The sequence below is a fragment of the Hypanus sabinus genome, chromosome 14, assembly GCF_030144855.1.
Source record: "Hypanus sabinus isolate sHypSab1 chromosome 14, sHypSab1.hap1, whole genome shotgun sequence".
Classification (NCBI taxonomy): domain Eukaryota; kingdom Metazoa; phylum Chordata; class Chondrichthyes; order Myliobatiformes; family Dasyatidae; genus Hypanus; species Hypanus sabinus.
The window spans coordinates 10,485,684-10,502,435 of NC_082719.1; the positions used below are offsets into that span (position 1 = coordinate 10,485,684).

General features: G+C 39.8%; 1 protein-coding gene and 1 long non-coding RNA gene across 3 annotated transcripts in view; one reads left to right on the forward strand and one right to left on the reverse strand.

Annotated features, from left to right (window-relative positions):
- Nucleotides 1–16,752, forward strand: part of sec24d (SEC24 homolog D, COPII coat complex component) — a 192,640-nt gene that overhangs the window by 18,666 nt on the left and 157,222 nt on the right. For both annotated transcript variants that reach the window (XM_059988769.1, XM_059988768.1), the window contains exons 2-5: nucleotides 11,030–11,194; nucleotides 12,098–12,227; nucleotides 12,666–12,814; nucleotides 14,364–14,636. In XM_059988769.1, the coding sequence (XP_059844752.1) occupies nucleotides 11,071–11,194; nucleotides 12,098–12,227; nucleotides 12,666–12,814; nucleotides 14,364–14,636 (676 nt within the window). In that variant the 5' untranslated portion in view covers nucleotides 11,030–11,070. The remainder of the gene's footprint in view (nucleotides 1–11,029; nucleotides 11,195–12,097; nucleotides 12,228–12,665; nucleotides 12,815–14,363; nucleotides 14,637–16,752) is intronic.
- LOC132404558 (uncharacterized) overlaps nucleotides 1–16,752 on the reverse strand; it is a 33,931-nt gene that overhangs the window by 564 nt on the left and 16,615 nt on the right. Inside the window, exon 2 of the long non-coding RNA XR_009515579.1 lies at nucleotides 1,103–1,190. This is a non-coding gene — a long non-coding RNA (uncharacterized LOC132404558). The remainder of the gene's footprint in view (nucleotides 1–1,102; nucleotides 1,191–16,752) is intronic.

Genomic DNA, 16,752 nt, shown 5'->3' on the forward strand with positions numbered 1-16,752 from the left:
CGCTGGCAGTCCATTCCACACACTCACCACTCTCTGCGTAAAAAAACTACTTAAAACTATGCCCTCTCATGCTAGCCATTTCACCCCTCGAAAAAGCCTCTGCCGATCCACATGATCAATGCCTCTCATCATCTTATACACCTCTATCAGGTCACCTCTCATCCTCCGTCAGAGGCTGAGAGGTGATCTGATCCTCTGTGCATATTTAAATTACAGAGAGGAATTTAAGCTGTTTCCGCATAGGAGCTTGAAGAGACAGCCAGTTGGCGCCATCTTAATTTGTTCCAGTTCTCTTCCCACCCAACTTTAAATTTCTCATTTATACAATGACCCTCCTGTTCTGTCTGCACATTGCTTTTGTATTGTAAGATCAGGTTCTTCCAATATCCAGCCTTGGATGAGCTACTGTTAACATTGAGACTTTCGTCTTTATCTGCTGTCACTATTTCTATAACATTGCCATTGATTCTCTGTTTTTAGAACTGAAGACTCAGATCGGCAAGCAATGCAAACAAAAAAAAAAATCAATAAATTGAGTCAAAAAGATTCACTTAGGACTAAAAGCTGTGTCATTGAGTCTGGTTCCACTGTCAATTTAGATTAACTATAAGTTTTATACCTTTTCGTGTACAGGTTTCTCACCTACAACTGACTAATCTGACTCAGTAGTATTTGGATGTGAATATTTTGGCACAAAACTGTGCAATTCAAATCCTTATTGCTACCTGCTTTTGAGGATGACTGAATTCCTCAGGTTGTTTCTCTGTAAATGATTAATTCCATTTCCATAGTTTTCTATTTAAATTTTAGGCTAACTTGACCAACACTGACACCATTTCTTCTCATTAGTGCCTCATCCCTATCTAACACTTACTGTATTTGATTGTACTTAGATATACTGTAACTATCGTCTTGAACAATTACTTTGTACTTCATTGCATGTATTCACATTGCTCTTTCACTTTATATAATGACTATCTCACCCAACTCTAGGCTTATGCCAAGACTTTTATCCATGAAGGAGATAGAGAGCTTGGTATCATGGTGTCATTGACAATGACCTTTCCCTCAATGTCAGCAAATCCAAAGAGCCAGTACTGACCTTTTACCAAATAGATGCCACAGCCAGAAGCCTGTCCTGACCTTACCAAATAGATGCCAGAGCCAGAAGACTGGCTCCATTCAGAAACCTATAAACAATAAAAATTAAATTAATAAGTGTAAAACACTAAATGCATAAGTAATTCAAATCACTAAGTTCATAGGAATTAGAAGAGGATCTTGCCTTCAGCTTTGCTTTGCTATTATCAGCCTGTAATTCCCATTGAAGCGAAATTGGCTTTTGCCATGTGTAATCTAGCTTAGGACCCAAGAGTCCCATTCCTGGTCAAAGTTCTGGGGAATTTCAGCAAAATTGAGCTGTACTACTGGATTCCATGTGGAAACCACCAGTGGAGCTATTAGATTTCACATGTGTGAAAGTGTTTAAGTCCCCAGTTTGCTTCTATTTGGCTAAACCTTATTTGGAGCTGCTGGCACTTACCATCAGAATCCACAGTGATAATGGTCTTTGCACGGTGTATGTATGACTTCATAAATATTTCAAAAATTTTTTGCTTATTGCAGCAACCACCTAATTGTAACAGTTTTAATACCATTTTCTCAAAAGATACGTAATTTCTATAATGATTAGTCCAACTGCATCAGTGGCATTGTGCATGAGAGTAAATATAGCAAAACAAATCTTGGTTTTTAGAAAATGTGTGATTTGTATTTAATTCTCATGTGCTACATGTCAAATGAAATAAGGAATTCTCTGGATTACCCTACTAATATGGCTGAAATCCAATTGTAGGGGAATATCTTTGCCAAGATCATAATTTTGTTTCATAATTTGTCATCATTTATAACTCCAGGAATAGTTGCAGAATTAGTTCAATAATTGTCCAATAAATTCAAAACACTAATGCTCAATAAGGTAGTATCCTATACTTCCTACACACTCATGACTGCATTGCCATATTCTGCTCAAGCTACAAGTTTGCAGGTGATGCCACTGTAGTGGGCTGTATCTGAAATAATGTTGAATCCGAGTATGGGAAGGAGATAGACAGCTCAATGACCTGTTGTCATGACAAAAACGTTCTCCTTCATGACAACAAAATAGATGGTCATTGACTTCAGAAAGAGGGGTGGTGCATATGCTCCTTTATATAACAAATGTGTTGCAGTTGAGAACTTCAAGTTCTTAGGTGTGAACATCAGCAATAAACCCTCGTGGATCAACTGTGTTAGTGTCACAGCCAAGAAAGCTCAGGAGGCTAAAGAAATATGACATATCTCTGTCAGCCCTTATCAAATTGTATTAATGCACTATAAAAGGCATCATATCTGGATACATGACAGCTTGGTGTGGGAACTGCTCTGCATGTGACTGCAGAAATGTAGGTCTCCTTGGCTTCCTTCTATACTTCTCACTGCCGCAATAAAGAAGCCACAATAAACAAAATCGGGCACCATGACACTGTAGCAGTCAGCACAATGCTATTACAGCATGGGGTGTTGGAGTTCAGAGTTTTGTTCTGGAGTCCTGTAAAGTGTGTGTAGGTCCTCCCCGTGAATGCATGGGTTTCTTCCAGTTCCCTCCCACTGTCCAAAGACATAACAGTTAGTAGGTTAATTGGTCATTGTAATTCTGTGATTAGGCCAGTATTAAATAGGTGGGTTGCTGCACAGTGTAGTTTATTGGGCTGGAAGGACCTGTTCATGATGTATCCCTAAATAAATAAATAAAGCACCCCACTCTTGACATTCTCTCTTCTCCCCTCTCCCATCAGACAGAAGGTACAAAAGCCTGAAAACCTCTACCAAGGCCAAGGCCAGCTTCTTCCCTACTACTCTAAGAGTATTGAATGGTTCCTTGGTATGACAAGATGAACTCTTGACTCAGTCTACCTTATAATGAAATTGCATCTTATTGTTTTCCTACACTGCACTTTCTCTGCAGCTGTTACATTTTAATGTGCACTCTCTTATTTCTTTACATGGTACAACCTCAATGCACTGTGCAATGATTTGATCTGTGTGAACAATATGCAAGGCGAGCTTTTTACTGCACCTCAGTAAACGTAATATAAACCACTTCCATTTCCAGTAATCTCATAGTATTGTACCATGCCATTCAGATTCAGTTTATTGTCATTTAGAAACCACAAATGCAATACAGTTAAAAAATGAGACAACATTCCTCCATAATGATATCACAAAAGCACATGACAAAACAGACTACACCAGAAAATCCACATAACGTTTGGCAATCCCCAATCTAGAGTCCGGAGAGGCTACTGCGTATTAATATCGCGCTACCATCTTAGCGCGTTTCCCGGAAAGGAGCTCCAAATCTACCAGACAAAACAAGACCAAAAACTAAAGCTACAAGACCTGCACAAAACCACATAGTTACAACAGTGCAAACAATAGCATAATTAATAAAACAGACCATGGGCACAGTAAAAATAGTCCAAAGATGTTACAAGACTAAGTTTGAAAGAAACCACCACACAGTTTCCACAAGTCCTCAGGGTCCCCGATAGACTCATCATCCCACGCAGGCAGCAGAAGGACATAACCCCTGTTATGGACATCCAACGGCGCCGCCTGACTCAGCCTCGCAGACACAGCACACACTGAAAGTGCTCCGACCGCAGCAGACTCCGAGTCCGTCGAACCTCCAACCATCCTCTCCAGCACAGCTTCTCTGATCACCATCCTCTGCCGAGCGTATTAAGACGTCCCCGCCAACAGCCACCAGCAATGCGACCCCGAGGACTGAGGGCCTGTTCTTCCCAGCAGAGACCCGGACGTCACAGCAGCAGCAGCAACGAAGAAGGCCTTCCTGGAGTTTTCCCAGATGTTCCTCCGTGCTCCCACGTCCGTTTTTCATCAGATTAGGATTGTGCATAGCACCCTGCTTAACAAATAACTTATCAGCTCTGGAGTGGCTGCTGCAAGCTGCGTTGCAATGCCATCTTGTTCTTGATTGCATCATTTCAGATTGCATCAAGCCAATTAAATTCTTCTTTGGTCTATTCAATAGTAAGCCGAGTTTCCATATATTTTCCTCCACAATAGTCCATAATGCATCCCACCACCAGCCTCTTGCCTTGACTTCTACTGATTACATTTTCATTCATTCCTTTTTCCATTTCAGCTTAGACAATTCTGATGCTCTCCCAGCTACTCTTCAAATTACATCTATTTACAGTGCTGTGTAAAAATACTCAGCCCTGATTAATGTTCACATAACTGGGGTGGCATGGAGGCATGGTGGTTACAGTACAGGTGACCCAGGTTCAATTCCCACCACTGCCTTTAAGGGATATGTACATTCTCAGCGTGAATGCGTGGATTACCTCTGGGTGCTCTGGCTTCCTCCCACAGTCCAAAGGTTGTTTGGTAATTGGTCATTGTAAATTGTCCCGTGATTAGGCTATGATTAAATCGGGGAATTGCTGGATGGTGCAGCTCAAAGGGCTGGAAAAACCTATTCCACAGTTTCTCAATAAACAAACAAGTAGTCAGCCCTCCTTGTCTGCAGAGGATTGGGTCCAGGCCCCCCTGCGGATACCAAAAAACACGGATGCTCAAGTCCCTTATATAACCTGTATACTTTAAATCATCTCTAGATCACTTATAATACCTAATACAATGTAAATGCTATGTAAATAGTTGTTATACTGCATTGCTTAGGGAATAATGACAAGAAAAAAATCAGCATCAGCCGATCCTGATTCTCCCATGATCTTTAAGTTCTTGAGGCTGTAGTGCTTTACATAACTAGCCAGCCATCCCTTACTAGCTTTAAACTCCTTCCTCTTGCTCATAACACGTAGCAAATGAACGAGATGCGAGGCGAACAATGCTCCAACAATGAGTAATACTTTTAATCATCTCTAGATTACAGTACTTATAATACCTAGTACAGTGGAAATGCTATGTGACTAGTTGTTACACTGTATTGTTTAGAGAATGAGGACGCTTTGGAGTAATACTAAAGTCAGGATCTGAGGAGGTTGAGGGCTGAGGACCACTTCAGCAAGTGACATGACACTTTTCAAAAGATCTAAGAACCAATCCCTCGCGGTTAAGGAGGGCTGACTGTACCTCCCTTTGTTCAGTACTTAGTTGAACAACAATTACAGCCAGTAGTGTTTTTTGGATGTCTATGAGCTTTACACAACACGATGAAGCAAGATTTGCCCATTCCTCCTTGCAAAATCACCTGTGCCAGGTGATTTGGGGAGTGGCAGTGGACAGCAATCTTAAGGTCTTGCCAGAGATGTTCAATTGGGTTCAGGACTGTGACCGGGCCACCGAAGGACATCAATTTTCTTCATTTGAAGCCACCCTGTGGTTGCTCTGGCAGTGGGCTTTGGGTAATTGTCCTACTGAAAGACAAACTTCCTTCCCAGTTTAAGCTCTCTGGGAGAGGCTAGCAGTTTTTTTAAATCCAGGATTTCTCTGGATTTAGCAACATTCGTATTCCCAACAATCGTGACCAGATTTCCAGTCCCTACTGTAGGATAGCATCACCATAGCATGATGCTACTTCCACCATACTTTACAGTAGGGATAGCAACTTAGTTTAGAGAGACAGCCTGACCGAGGCAGTGTGGCTGTGCTGTCATATTTTTTGATGATGGATTGCAATGTTATGTTCTGTGCCTTTGAAATGGTCTTGTACCCTTACCAAGATTTGTGCTTCTTTATCACCATCTTGCTAACTTGTCTTGAATGCTCCTTTGCCTAATTTTGGCATGGTTTTTTGAAAATTACCATACAGTTGGACCATTCAGAGAGAGGGTATTTATTCTTATGAACTCATTGAAAACAGGTGATCCTCTTGTTTTTCTATATCAACAAATATTGATGAATATTAAACATCAATAAGATAGATATATTGCTACTGAGAAAAGTCAGAATGGTAATTACAAAGGGGTGTGTACTTTTCTCAGTTTCTCAATTTTTGAGTTTAATTTCTAATAAATTGTTGAAAGGTCTTGAAATTTTCTTTTGATTTGACATGATACACAATGTTTTGTAGATTTGTTCAAAATTCCTAGTTTGAAATATTTTAAATTTAGGAAATGTGAAAATAGTTGTGGGGGCTGAATACTTTTTATTCAGTCTGTCAAATTGCATACAGTTCAACTACCACATCTCAATTTCCATGTCTGCTGTCCTGCTATAGCTCTCAGTCTTTCAGTGCCTTTTCAGCCCCAGAAACATTTAGTTATCCCACTAACTGCTGTTCTATGAACTCAATCACATCACACTTCACACCATATTTGACAGCCATGGATTAGGTGAAATACATCCCAAATCTTTGACCCTGAACCTAAACTTTAACTGCGTTCCTCTCTTAATTGAAGTAATTATTTAACTTTCTTAGCATGGTATTTAATTTTTACAATCCAACAAAAAAAATGCACTGTGCAAGTGAAAACAAAAAGGAAAGCAACTTCAAGCAGACTCTCAGTGTCTCAGTGCCTGTCAGGAATATTGACAGCTGATCTTTTAGTGACCCTTTTGTTTGTGTCTGCACCAGGACTTAATTAAGTAACATTTTCAGTCACATTTTGCCACATACAAAATCTGTATATGGTCCAGTTTTCAATGTAACTAGTATGAGGATAATAATTCTTAATTGTGCAAGGAGCAGACATGTTTGACAAAGCCCTATTCATACATTCCTATTCCTTGCGTGTATATCATGCAAAATAAGATTAGAGCATGTTTGAAAGGTTTGAACTGCCCATTAAGAATTGGTTTGGACACTTATTTATGATCCTCTCCGATGTAGATTTCATTTCCTGGTGCATTAGCCCATGCGTTAATGTCACCAACATCTATAGCTCCTGTTAATTACTTACTAACAGAAATTGGATTAAAGGTCACAATTTACAAGCGCTTCATAAATAGCTGACTATAAAAGGAATAATTGAAAGTAGTGAACTAATTGTGAATAGTCATGACCCAGAGGACAAAGATTTTACATACATAAAAGCATCACCTGTAATTTGAATCAAAAAGTAATCAGCACTCACAGGTCATGATAAAGGTGAAGATGTCCATGAACTGTTGATGTAGCTCACAGACACATTTTGTGGGGGCTTGACTATCCAGTGTATGGAATATGCACCGGACCACTCAGTATAAGCAGCAGGGGTCTTCCTGGAGACCCTTGTAGCTATAACTTCCCAGCATCTTTTTCTCTTCCTTCCCTTGTTTTCTGTGATTTTTTTTGCTTTATTCTCCACCATAAGGTGGCAATATTAGTTTCAGCACCCACTAACTCAATAACACTTAATGAGCTTTGAAACTAAAGACTTTCAAACTTAAATCAAGTTTTATTGATACCATTAAAGTGAGCCACAATAGTGTTTCACTGCGTTTGGAAGAGAGTAAAGCAAATTCTGGGTCTAGATTGTTGTTTAAGCTTTCAGTCAGATTTCAAGATTTCTATGTCACGATGGCTATTTTGCTCCATAAGTTATTAAAGGATTCAGTCGGAAGGCAAGTAATTTTGTTACAGATGCTAATCCAAATACAGCAGATTCTGGTTAATTGGGACACATTGGGACCAGAAATTCTTTCCAATTAAGTAGTTGTGCCAATTAGCAAGAGTTTCATGGAAATAGTTAAAAAGGTATATAAAAAAACAAACTAACATTTAACTGAGTGATAAATTATGTATTTAAATGAAAAACAACAATTTTGAACACTATGAATTCTACTACAAAAATATAAAACTGTATTATTTCCTTTCAGTAAACACTCACCATTAAATTGTCTCCACTGCACTGCTCACCAAATGTAAAGGAGTCTTAACCCAATCACAGAACAGAAGAGATGAATTGATGGTGAGCTATAACCTTAATAACAAACTGCAAAATTATAAGCATCAGGGAGCACAAAACAAGACAGAACAGAAACTTAACATGACAAGATAACTGAAGGCTCAGACTAACTGGTTGAGGCTGGCTTGTTCCTACAAATGAAGGAGGATTGGGGTTGGGAGCTGGGTTTAACTAGGCTGCATGTGATGAGTTGGAATGAGTGGCAGGTGACTCCTGTTAGTTGGATGGGGATTGGGAGGAGTCTGTATTTGCAGGGCTAAAAGAATGTATAAATTCCTTACAGACAGTGGGTAAATGAAATCCAGGTCACTGGCACTAATGTTATCACACTGTCCCATGTAACCTTTTTTTTTAAAAATCTGTGTTGGACACAAGTGCAGAGTGAAGCACTTCATGTCACTTTCACTTTTAGTTACAGTTTATTGATTCAAACTCTATCTATTTATGTGGCGAGTTGAGTACTAGTGCCTATAAATTTATGGTTTCTGGATCACCTCATTGAACTTCATTTGTTCAATGGTCACAATAGACACAACCGAATATGTGCCATTTGTTCCTCTTCCCTCAAGGCCAAGGAGGAGGAAATTGGGATTGGGATTGGGATTGGGAGGTGTTTTGGAGATTGGGACATTATGGGATGCTGCAAAGTTCTTGTTTGATTGTGGCTATGTTTTGGAGGGTGGGGGGTGATTGGAAATTGACATTGTCCAGAGGAGCAGATACTTGAAGGCTTGGAAAATTCAAGGCAGGGTATTACAGGTTTGGGTTCATTTGACAGGATTTGCTGAGCTTCTAAGCTCTTAAGTGCAGCCTGGATTTTGGGGGGCTTGATCTTGAAGGGCAGTTATAATGCAGGGGATGAGAGCTCAAGAATGTAGGGAATTAATTTACATATTTTGTAAGTCTCCCATGATCTTTTGGAAGTGCCCACTAACAGTTGCAAAAAATAAGTAAAATAAATATGAGCAACACACACAAAATGCTGGTGGAACACAGGCCAGGCAGCATCTATAGGGAGAAGCACAGTCAACGTTTCCGGTCAAGACCCTTCATCAGGACTAACTGAAAGAAGAGATAGTAAGAGATTTGAAAGTGGGTGTGAGAAGGACAGAGAGAGAAAAAAGGGAAAAATACTAAATAAGTAAATAAGGGACGCGGTAAGAAGGGGAGGAGGGGCATTAACGGAAGTTAGAGAAATCAATGTTCATGCCATCAGGTTGGAGGCTGCCCAGATGGAATATAAGGTGTTGTTCCTCCTTATGAGACTTTTCATTTCCAGGACGAAGGAAATGTCTTCTTTTTTTAAAGAAAGGGGCTTCCCTTCCTCCACTATCAGCTTTGGTCTCAAACGCATCTCTCCCATTTCACGCACATCTACTCTCACCCCATCCTCCTGCCGCCCCACCAGGGATAGGGTTCCCCTTGTCCTCACCTACCACCCCACCAACCTCCGGGTCCAACATATAATTCATCGTAACTTCCACCACCTCCAACGGGATCCCACTACCAAGCACATCTTTCCCTCCCCCCCCCTTTCTGCTTTCCTCAGGGATCACTCCCTATGTGACTCCCTTGTCCATTCGTCCCATCCCCCCCCATCTCTTCCCACCGATCTCCCTCCTGGCGCTTATTCTTGTAAGCAGAACAAGTGCTACACCTGTCCTTACACTTCCTCCCTCACCACCATTCAGGGCCCCAGACAGTCTTTCCAGGTGAGGCGACATTTCACCTGTGAATCGGCTGGTGCTCCTGGTGTGGCCTTTTATATATTGGTGAGACCCGATGCAGACTGGGAAACTGTTTCGCTGAACACCTACACTCAGTCCACCAGAGAAAGCGGGATCTCCCCGTGGCCACACATTTTAATTCCACGTTCCATTCCCATTCTGATATGTCTATCCATGGCCTCCTCTACTGTCAAGATGAAGCCACACTCAGGTTGGAGGAACAACACCTTATATACCGGCTGGGTAGCCTCCGACCTGATGGCATGAACACTGATTTCTCTAACTTCCGTTAATGCCCACATCCCCTTCTTACCCCATCCCTTATTTACTTGTTTGTTTCTTAGTTTATTTGTTTATTATTTTTCACCTTTTTTCCTCTCTCTTTTTTCTCTCTCTGACCCTCCCACAATCACTCCTTGCCTGTTCTCCATCCCCCTCTGGTGCTCCACTCCCCCTTACTTTCTCCATAGGCCTCCCGTCCCATGATCCTCTTCCTTCTCCAGCTCTGTGTCCCTTTTGCCAATCAATTTCCCAGCTCTTAGCTTCATCTCTCTCCCTCCTGTCTTCTCCTATCATTTTGAATCTCCCCTCCTCCTCCCATTTTCAAATTTCTTACTATCTCTTCTTTTAATTAGTCCTGACAAAGGGTCTCAGCCTGAAACGTCGACTGTACTTCTCCCTATAGATGCTGCCTGGCCTGCTGCATTCCACCAGCAGTTTGAGTGTATTGCTTGAATTTCCAGCATCTGCAGATTTCCTTGTGTTTGCGTAAAATAAATATTAGTTCTGTACAAAATTACAAATTGACAACATCTGTCTTCACATCTCTGTAGAAGAAAATGCTATCAGGTTTTCATGGAACTTACTAACTTGGTGCCTGGCCTTCTGTCAATAGTTGTTGTCAATGTTATGTCTAATTTTATGTCTGTCCTGACGAAGGGTCTCGGCCTGAAACGTTGACAGTGCTTCTCCCTATAGATGCCGCCTGGCCTGCTGTGTTCCACCAGCATTTTGTGTGTGTTATGTCTAATTTCCCTGTTTGCTGGGTGTTTCTCATGAAAATCACTGGAGAGCCTCTCTACACTGCCAATGTGCTGCTACAATTTTGTGAACTAACTCTAATATAAATTGCAAGATTTCATTTGATTAATTAAATATCTAAACTTTAGATAATTAATCAAGTGAAACTTGGCTATTTAATATCCAACTTGCCCTTCAAGCTTGCATTTTATTTTGTGACAAGTCATGATGGAGTCGGGGCACAGCTCTTGCATTATTGTCAGAATACGTTTGGATGGTATCGGCGTACTAGAATCTCGACTGTCCTGCAATGTAAAAGTGACCTGAAACTTTGTCCTTCTCCTTTATTTCTTCTCTCATCAGGTTTCTTAAGGATCCAAGGAATGAGAATATTTTAAATAAAAATGAGTCAACAAGGATATATTACCACACCACCTTATTCTCAAAGTCAGCCTGGAATGGGAGGATATCCAACTGCATGTGGTTCAGCAAATTCACAGCCTCATTATGGCCACTTTGGTGGAACAGGTTAGTCACATTCAGTAGCACCTACAGTTAATCTGTATACAGAGACAAGAGGTAGGCTAAACAGACTTCACAGTATATGTTGGTGATGTTAAACCTGACTCTGGTTAAAATCTCAGGTGATGCCCTGCGTTGTGCATTCACTACCTCCTCCTACTTCACCCTGACAACTGCTGAAAGATAGGTACACTTTTAGAGTTTGTTTGATCGTCTCTGATGAGCAAAGGTTAGCAGAAAGCCAGCATTTGGCTCCTGTTGCTTGGATTTTGTTGGGAAATTAACATTATTTGCATAGAAATCTGAATATTTACTTTAGTTACACGCTTTGTATTCTACTCCTCATGATTAGATTATCTGATAGAAATAATTCAAGCTGTACAGTTTAACTAACAACCAAAGTGGTATTTAAATAATTTTAATTTCTTTCACTTTTTAATCTATTTATCTACTTACTACTATTTAGCACAGAAAATGTAACTGATTTGTCAGTAGTACATTGTGTCGTAGCTTGTAGAATTGAAGAATTAGAACAAAATTGCTGGGATTTCCCAACAAGTCAGTGGCATCTCTGAAGAGAGAAACAGTTAACATTTCAGACCAGTGACTGTTCATTAGATTTTGAGTTCTGCAGAATGTCTCTCATATTGCTAAAGGATTATTGTTCTGAAATGTTTACCCTGTTTCTCATGAATATCTCCAGAATTTTATTTGGATTTCCAACACCTATAGATTTTTGCCTTTCAAGTAGAATTGAAAAAGTCTATAAACTTGGCAAATATTTGAACATAAATTTATCATATTTGTGGGAGTATCTTCTATTCTGAATATCTTTTACAAATATATTTTCCATGCTTTGCTACTTTTCCCAAAGGATGTATTTGTGTAATGGTTATACTTGTTTCATAGGGCTACTGAAACCAGCATCTTCACCTCATGAGCCAGCAGTTTCTGCTGGCCGTTCACCATCTTCTCCAGCACAATTTGGTCAAAATAACCTCCAGAATGGAATATATAATCCTGGAAACCAAATACCAAGGTATTTATCATAGCCTATAATAAAATTTGTATAAAAACATCATTTTACATACATAGGTATACTTGGCTTTGTTTTTGAAGTAAATTGAATATCTTAAAAGAGTGATCAAGTATGCTGTTTTTTTTAGCAAGTACTTGGCTCCCAGTGAATTAATCACAGTAAAAAGTAAAGGCACTTAAGTTTCCAACTAGATTTGATGCAGAACTAGAGCTGTTATTACTCAGCTGCCTTGCCCAATAGTTAATGGTCATGTAACCATGAAATTTTGCTGAATGCCAAACTGTACTAGGGCTAGGTTTGTTGCATATTATATGCTAATGTTTGAGTCATATTTTCAATAAAGTGATGGTAAATGGTTCAATATCAAAGAATAATTGGAAGTAAATTAGTTGGAGATGCCACTATAATGTTTATATTTCAATTTATTTGTGTTTGTAGCTATGCAGTTTCTTCCCCAAGCAGTGTTCAGACTCCTTCCTTCCAATCCCATGGCTTCCACACACAATCAGTCTACCAGAATACTGCCCCACCTGCACTCACACAGCAAGTCATTGGTCAAATGGGTACCATGAAAATAAGTGGCTATGGTAAGTGTTCTTGCTAAGTAACACAGCAAATCAATTGAATATTTGTTTTGGATGCATAAGAGATTGGGAAAGGAATAAAAGAGCAATGGGAAATTAAAAACCTATTCAGGATTTTTTTCAAAGTATTTTGATGTTAGGTAATTTCTCTGTAGTTGTCCATTGTTGGCACTCACAATTTCTTTAGCCTTTTGAACTGAGGACAAAGGGGCATAAGAGTGGAAGGGGATGAAATTTCCATACTTTATAAGCAAATTGCCCTCACATGCATATGAAATGTGTGTGTGTACACCTCTGCTCAATAGAACATAGCAAGTATTTTAATGGCATGACAAAAGCAACTCAAAATCTCTGTAAATGTTAACAATTCTTTTCATTCCTTGTCTTTTCACGATTTATTCTAGAATTCATGCATCTGATTTATGCTGACTTATTGATGTTAGCCTGAACTTCCACTGGCACCCAACTTTTGTGACTATCTAACTTGTTTCACAAAATTATTTATTATTCAGACACTAACAATTATCAAAATTTCAACATATATCTCGGGTGAACAATTACTTCGTAATAATTTCTAAAACTGTTAAAACATCCTCCTTCAAATTTCACATCTTTTACTGCAACCATTTATTGATGGTTGGAAGGTAATTTGGTGAGTGAGGACAACCTGGTGATGGATTATTGTGGCTCCAGTAAAGAAAGCAAATAGCTATATACCTAATCTCTCCATCTCAAGAGAGAAAATCCTTGTGTAAATTATTTAAGTAATTTAATAGATGTTTGGAACAGATCTGAATATTTATGCATATAACTCCTGTTGCATTATACCTAAGGCGAAACTCTCACTGAGGACAAATTCCATAGCTTTTTGCATTTTTGTATTGGCTACTTGCATGTGTTTCAGTTTACTGAAATGTTGCTAATTTATTTATTGATTGAGTGTGGTTTGCATGGCCAGCATTTATCTTCTATCAATAATTGCCCTCAGGATGCTGATAATGAGCCATCTTCTTGATCATCGCACTCTTTCTAACGAAAGCACTCCCAGTGCCCTGTACCTTCCTATTTGTAAATATGAACTGCATTGTTTGCTGACCCATTCAAATGTAATTCAATATAGTGCAAACATTAATGACCATCCCCACTTTAGACCATTTGATAGAATGGTGATGCCCTAGGGCACTGTTGTGAGGAACTAATGTTTGTGGCTGAAATAAATAATCCAGTGACCTGCTTTTAGTGTTATGGTTCCCTCAGAGGGCAGCACCAACTCTATTCTGGATGCGGCATCTCAGCAGCCCCCATGAAGTGCAACGGGCATGCCCCCTCACTCCGGGCTGCTGCAACTGGCTTCAGGTTTTGTCCTTGCCAAAAGCAAGGCCTGGCAGCTCCCCCCACCATCTGCTCCTACTCTCATCCAATAAATCAAAGAACCAGATGTTCCCAACCCACTGAGTTTCTCCTGCACTTTGGTCTTTGTTCTTTATTACAGAAGCTTCTGTGTAAGCATTTCAATTAGACTTGATATCAAAACGTTCCTCTACTTTCATAGGCTCTTCTCAAGCACCTCCACAAGGTGATCCTTCACTGGCTGGACCACCCCTCCAGCCTTCGTTCCAAGGATCTCAGCCACAGCACCGTTTGCCACCTATTTCTTCTCCTCCAGCTCAAGGAACACCTGTTACACCAGCTGTCCCAGTAGCTTCAATGTTCCCTGGAGGGGCTGCAGGAATAAATGTTAGTCATCCTGGAATGAATCAAGGTGGTGTTGGTTTCCAGCAGGCTCCAGGTCAGCCTCCCATGGTTGGATACTTACAGCAGCAAGGTAAACACATCTTGTCAACAAAGTATCATTCTGACAGTAGTGTGAAATGTTGCTGTCTTGGTCTAGCCCAATAGTATCTTAATTGGTAACATTTGTAATTATTCAGATACTATGATAATATAACATAGTCAGTCAAATTTATTCACACTCAACTGAGAGAGGGATAAGTTCAGTATGTATTCACAATTGTTACCTGAAATATTATGTTTGCAATGGGAAAATGAGAAATTTAAACTTCTGCATTAGAAACTTGCCTATGAGAACATTACCCATGTGTCTTGCCTCATTCTTCACGAACCTCTACACCCACTGGATTACTTTTGAAAGCAGTTACTGCTGCTAAATGATGGCCAATATGCACAAAAGTCGGGTTCACATAAACTTCATAAGATGATTTCATGTTAATGTGGTTGCATTTATCACTTCAGTTTGGTGGCTAAACCAGAAGTAGAATGGGAATGCATTTAGCGTAAGCTGATGCACATTAATGGAGGCAAATTCCTAGGGCCTGACCAGGGAAAAAATCACAGTGACACGTTAGCCATTAGGGAAGTTCCAGAAAACTGGATGGTAGTTAATGTTGATCCATTGTTACCAAGGGTAACAAGGACAGACTGGGGAAATACAGGCAGTGAGCCTGACTTCAATTGTTGTGAATTCTGAGTGACAAGATCTACCAATTGATTCCTGCTCAGTAATAGTTGGCATGGACTTTTGCATGGGATGTCATGTCTGATTGAATTTTTTGAAGCTTTCTGAAGAGTTAACTAAGGGAATATTTAACCTATGGTAGAGCACTAGTTGTTGTCTATATTAGCTTTAGTAAAGCCTCTGACAATGTCTTGCATGGCAGGCTGAGCTGGAAGATTCGCTCTCATTGGATTCAGTGGGAACTAGTGACATGGATTTGCAATTGACTAGATGATAGGAAGCAAACAATGATGATTGGCTTGTACTTACTAAGGTGCCAGGAGTCAGTGTTGTGATCTTTGTTATGTACAAACCCCATTTCCAGAAAAGTTGGGATATTTTCCAAAATGCAATAAAAACAAAAATCTGTGATATGTTAATTCACGTCAACCTTAATTTAACTGACAAACGTACAAAGAAAATATTTTCAATAGTTTTACTGACCAACTTAATTGTATTTTGTAAATATACACAAATTTAGAATTTGATGGCTGCAACACACTCAACAAAAGTTGGGACAGAGGCATGTTTACCATTGTGTTACATCACCTTTCCTTTTAATAACACTTTTTAATCATTTTAGAACTGAGGATACTAATTGTAGTAGATTTGCAATTGGAAATTTAGTCCATTCTTGCTTGATATAAGACTTCAGCTGCTCAACAGTCCATGGTCTCCTTTGTCTGATTCTCCTCTTCATGATGCGCCATACATTTTCAATAGGAGATAGATCTGGACTGGCAGCAGGCCAGTCAAGCACACGCACTCTGTGTCTACAAAGCCACGCTGTTGTATCCTGTGCAGAATGTGGTCTGGCATTGTCCTGCTGAAATAAGTATGGACGTCCCGGGAAGAGACGTCGCCTTGATGACAACATATGTCTCTCTAAAATCCTAATATACGCCTCAGAATCAATGGTACCTTCACATACTTGCAACTCACCCATGCCGTGGGCACTGATGCACCTGTAACGTTCTCCTTCGGGTGTAACGAAACGCCGAATTTAACGTCCGGATAAACCACAGTTAATAAGAACCAGATCGCAGTAAGATTAACCATTTACTGTTCACTCTTCACATTAACATATGGTGAAAACTGTTGATAAAACAATACAAGATTGATACAGTATTTGTTCCTTCCTTAATATCACATTTCAAGTGTAAATACTTGCAAAGGTGACTATAACTACATTACACTAAGGTGCAGTATACAGGGAGAGTTTACCTGCTCCATTGACTACTTTAAATACACTTCCATGCAAACTATCCGCGACTCTTTAACTAACGAAAGCATAAACATTATCTACCGTCGTTACCTCTAACAGGATCAGCATTAACATCTTAGTTCAATATATCGATTATCTATTAACTTACAGCGTTGCTCTCACTGTGATTTCTCATGCCTGCAAAACTGCTTGTGCTCAGGT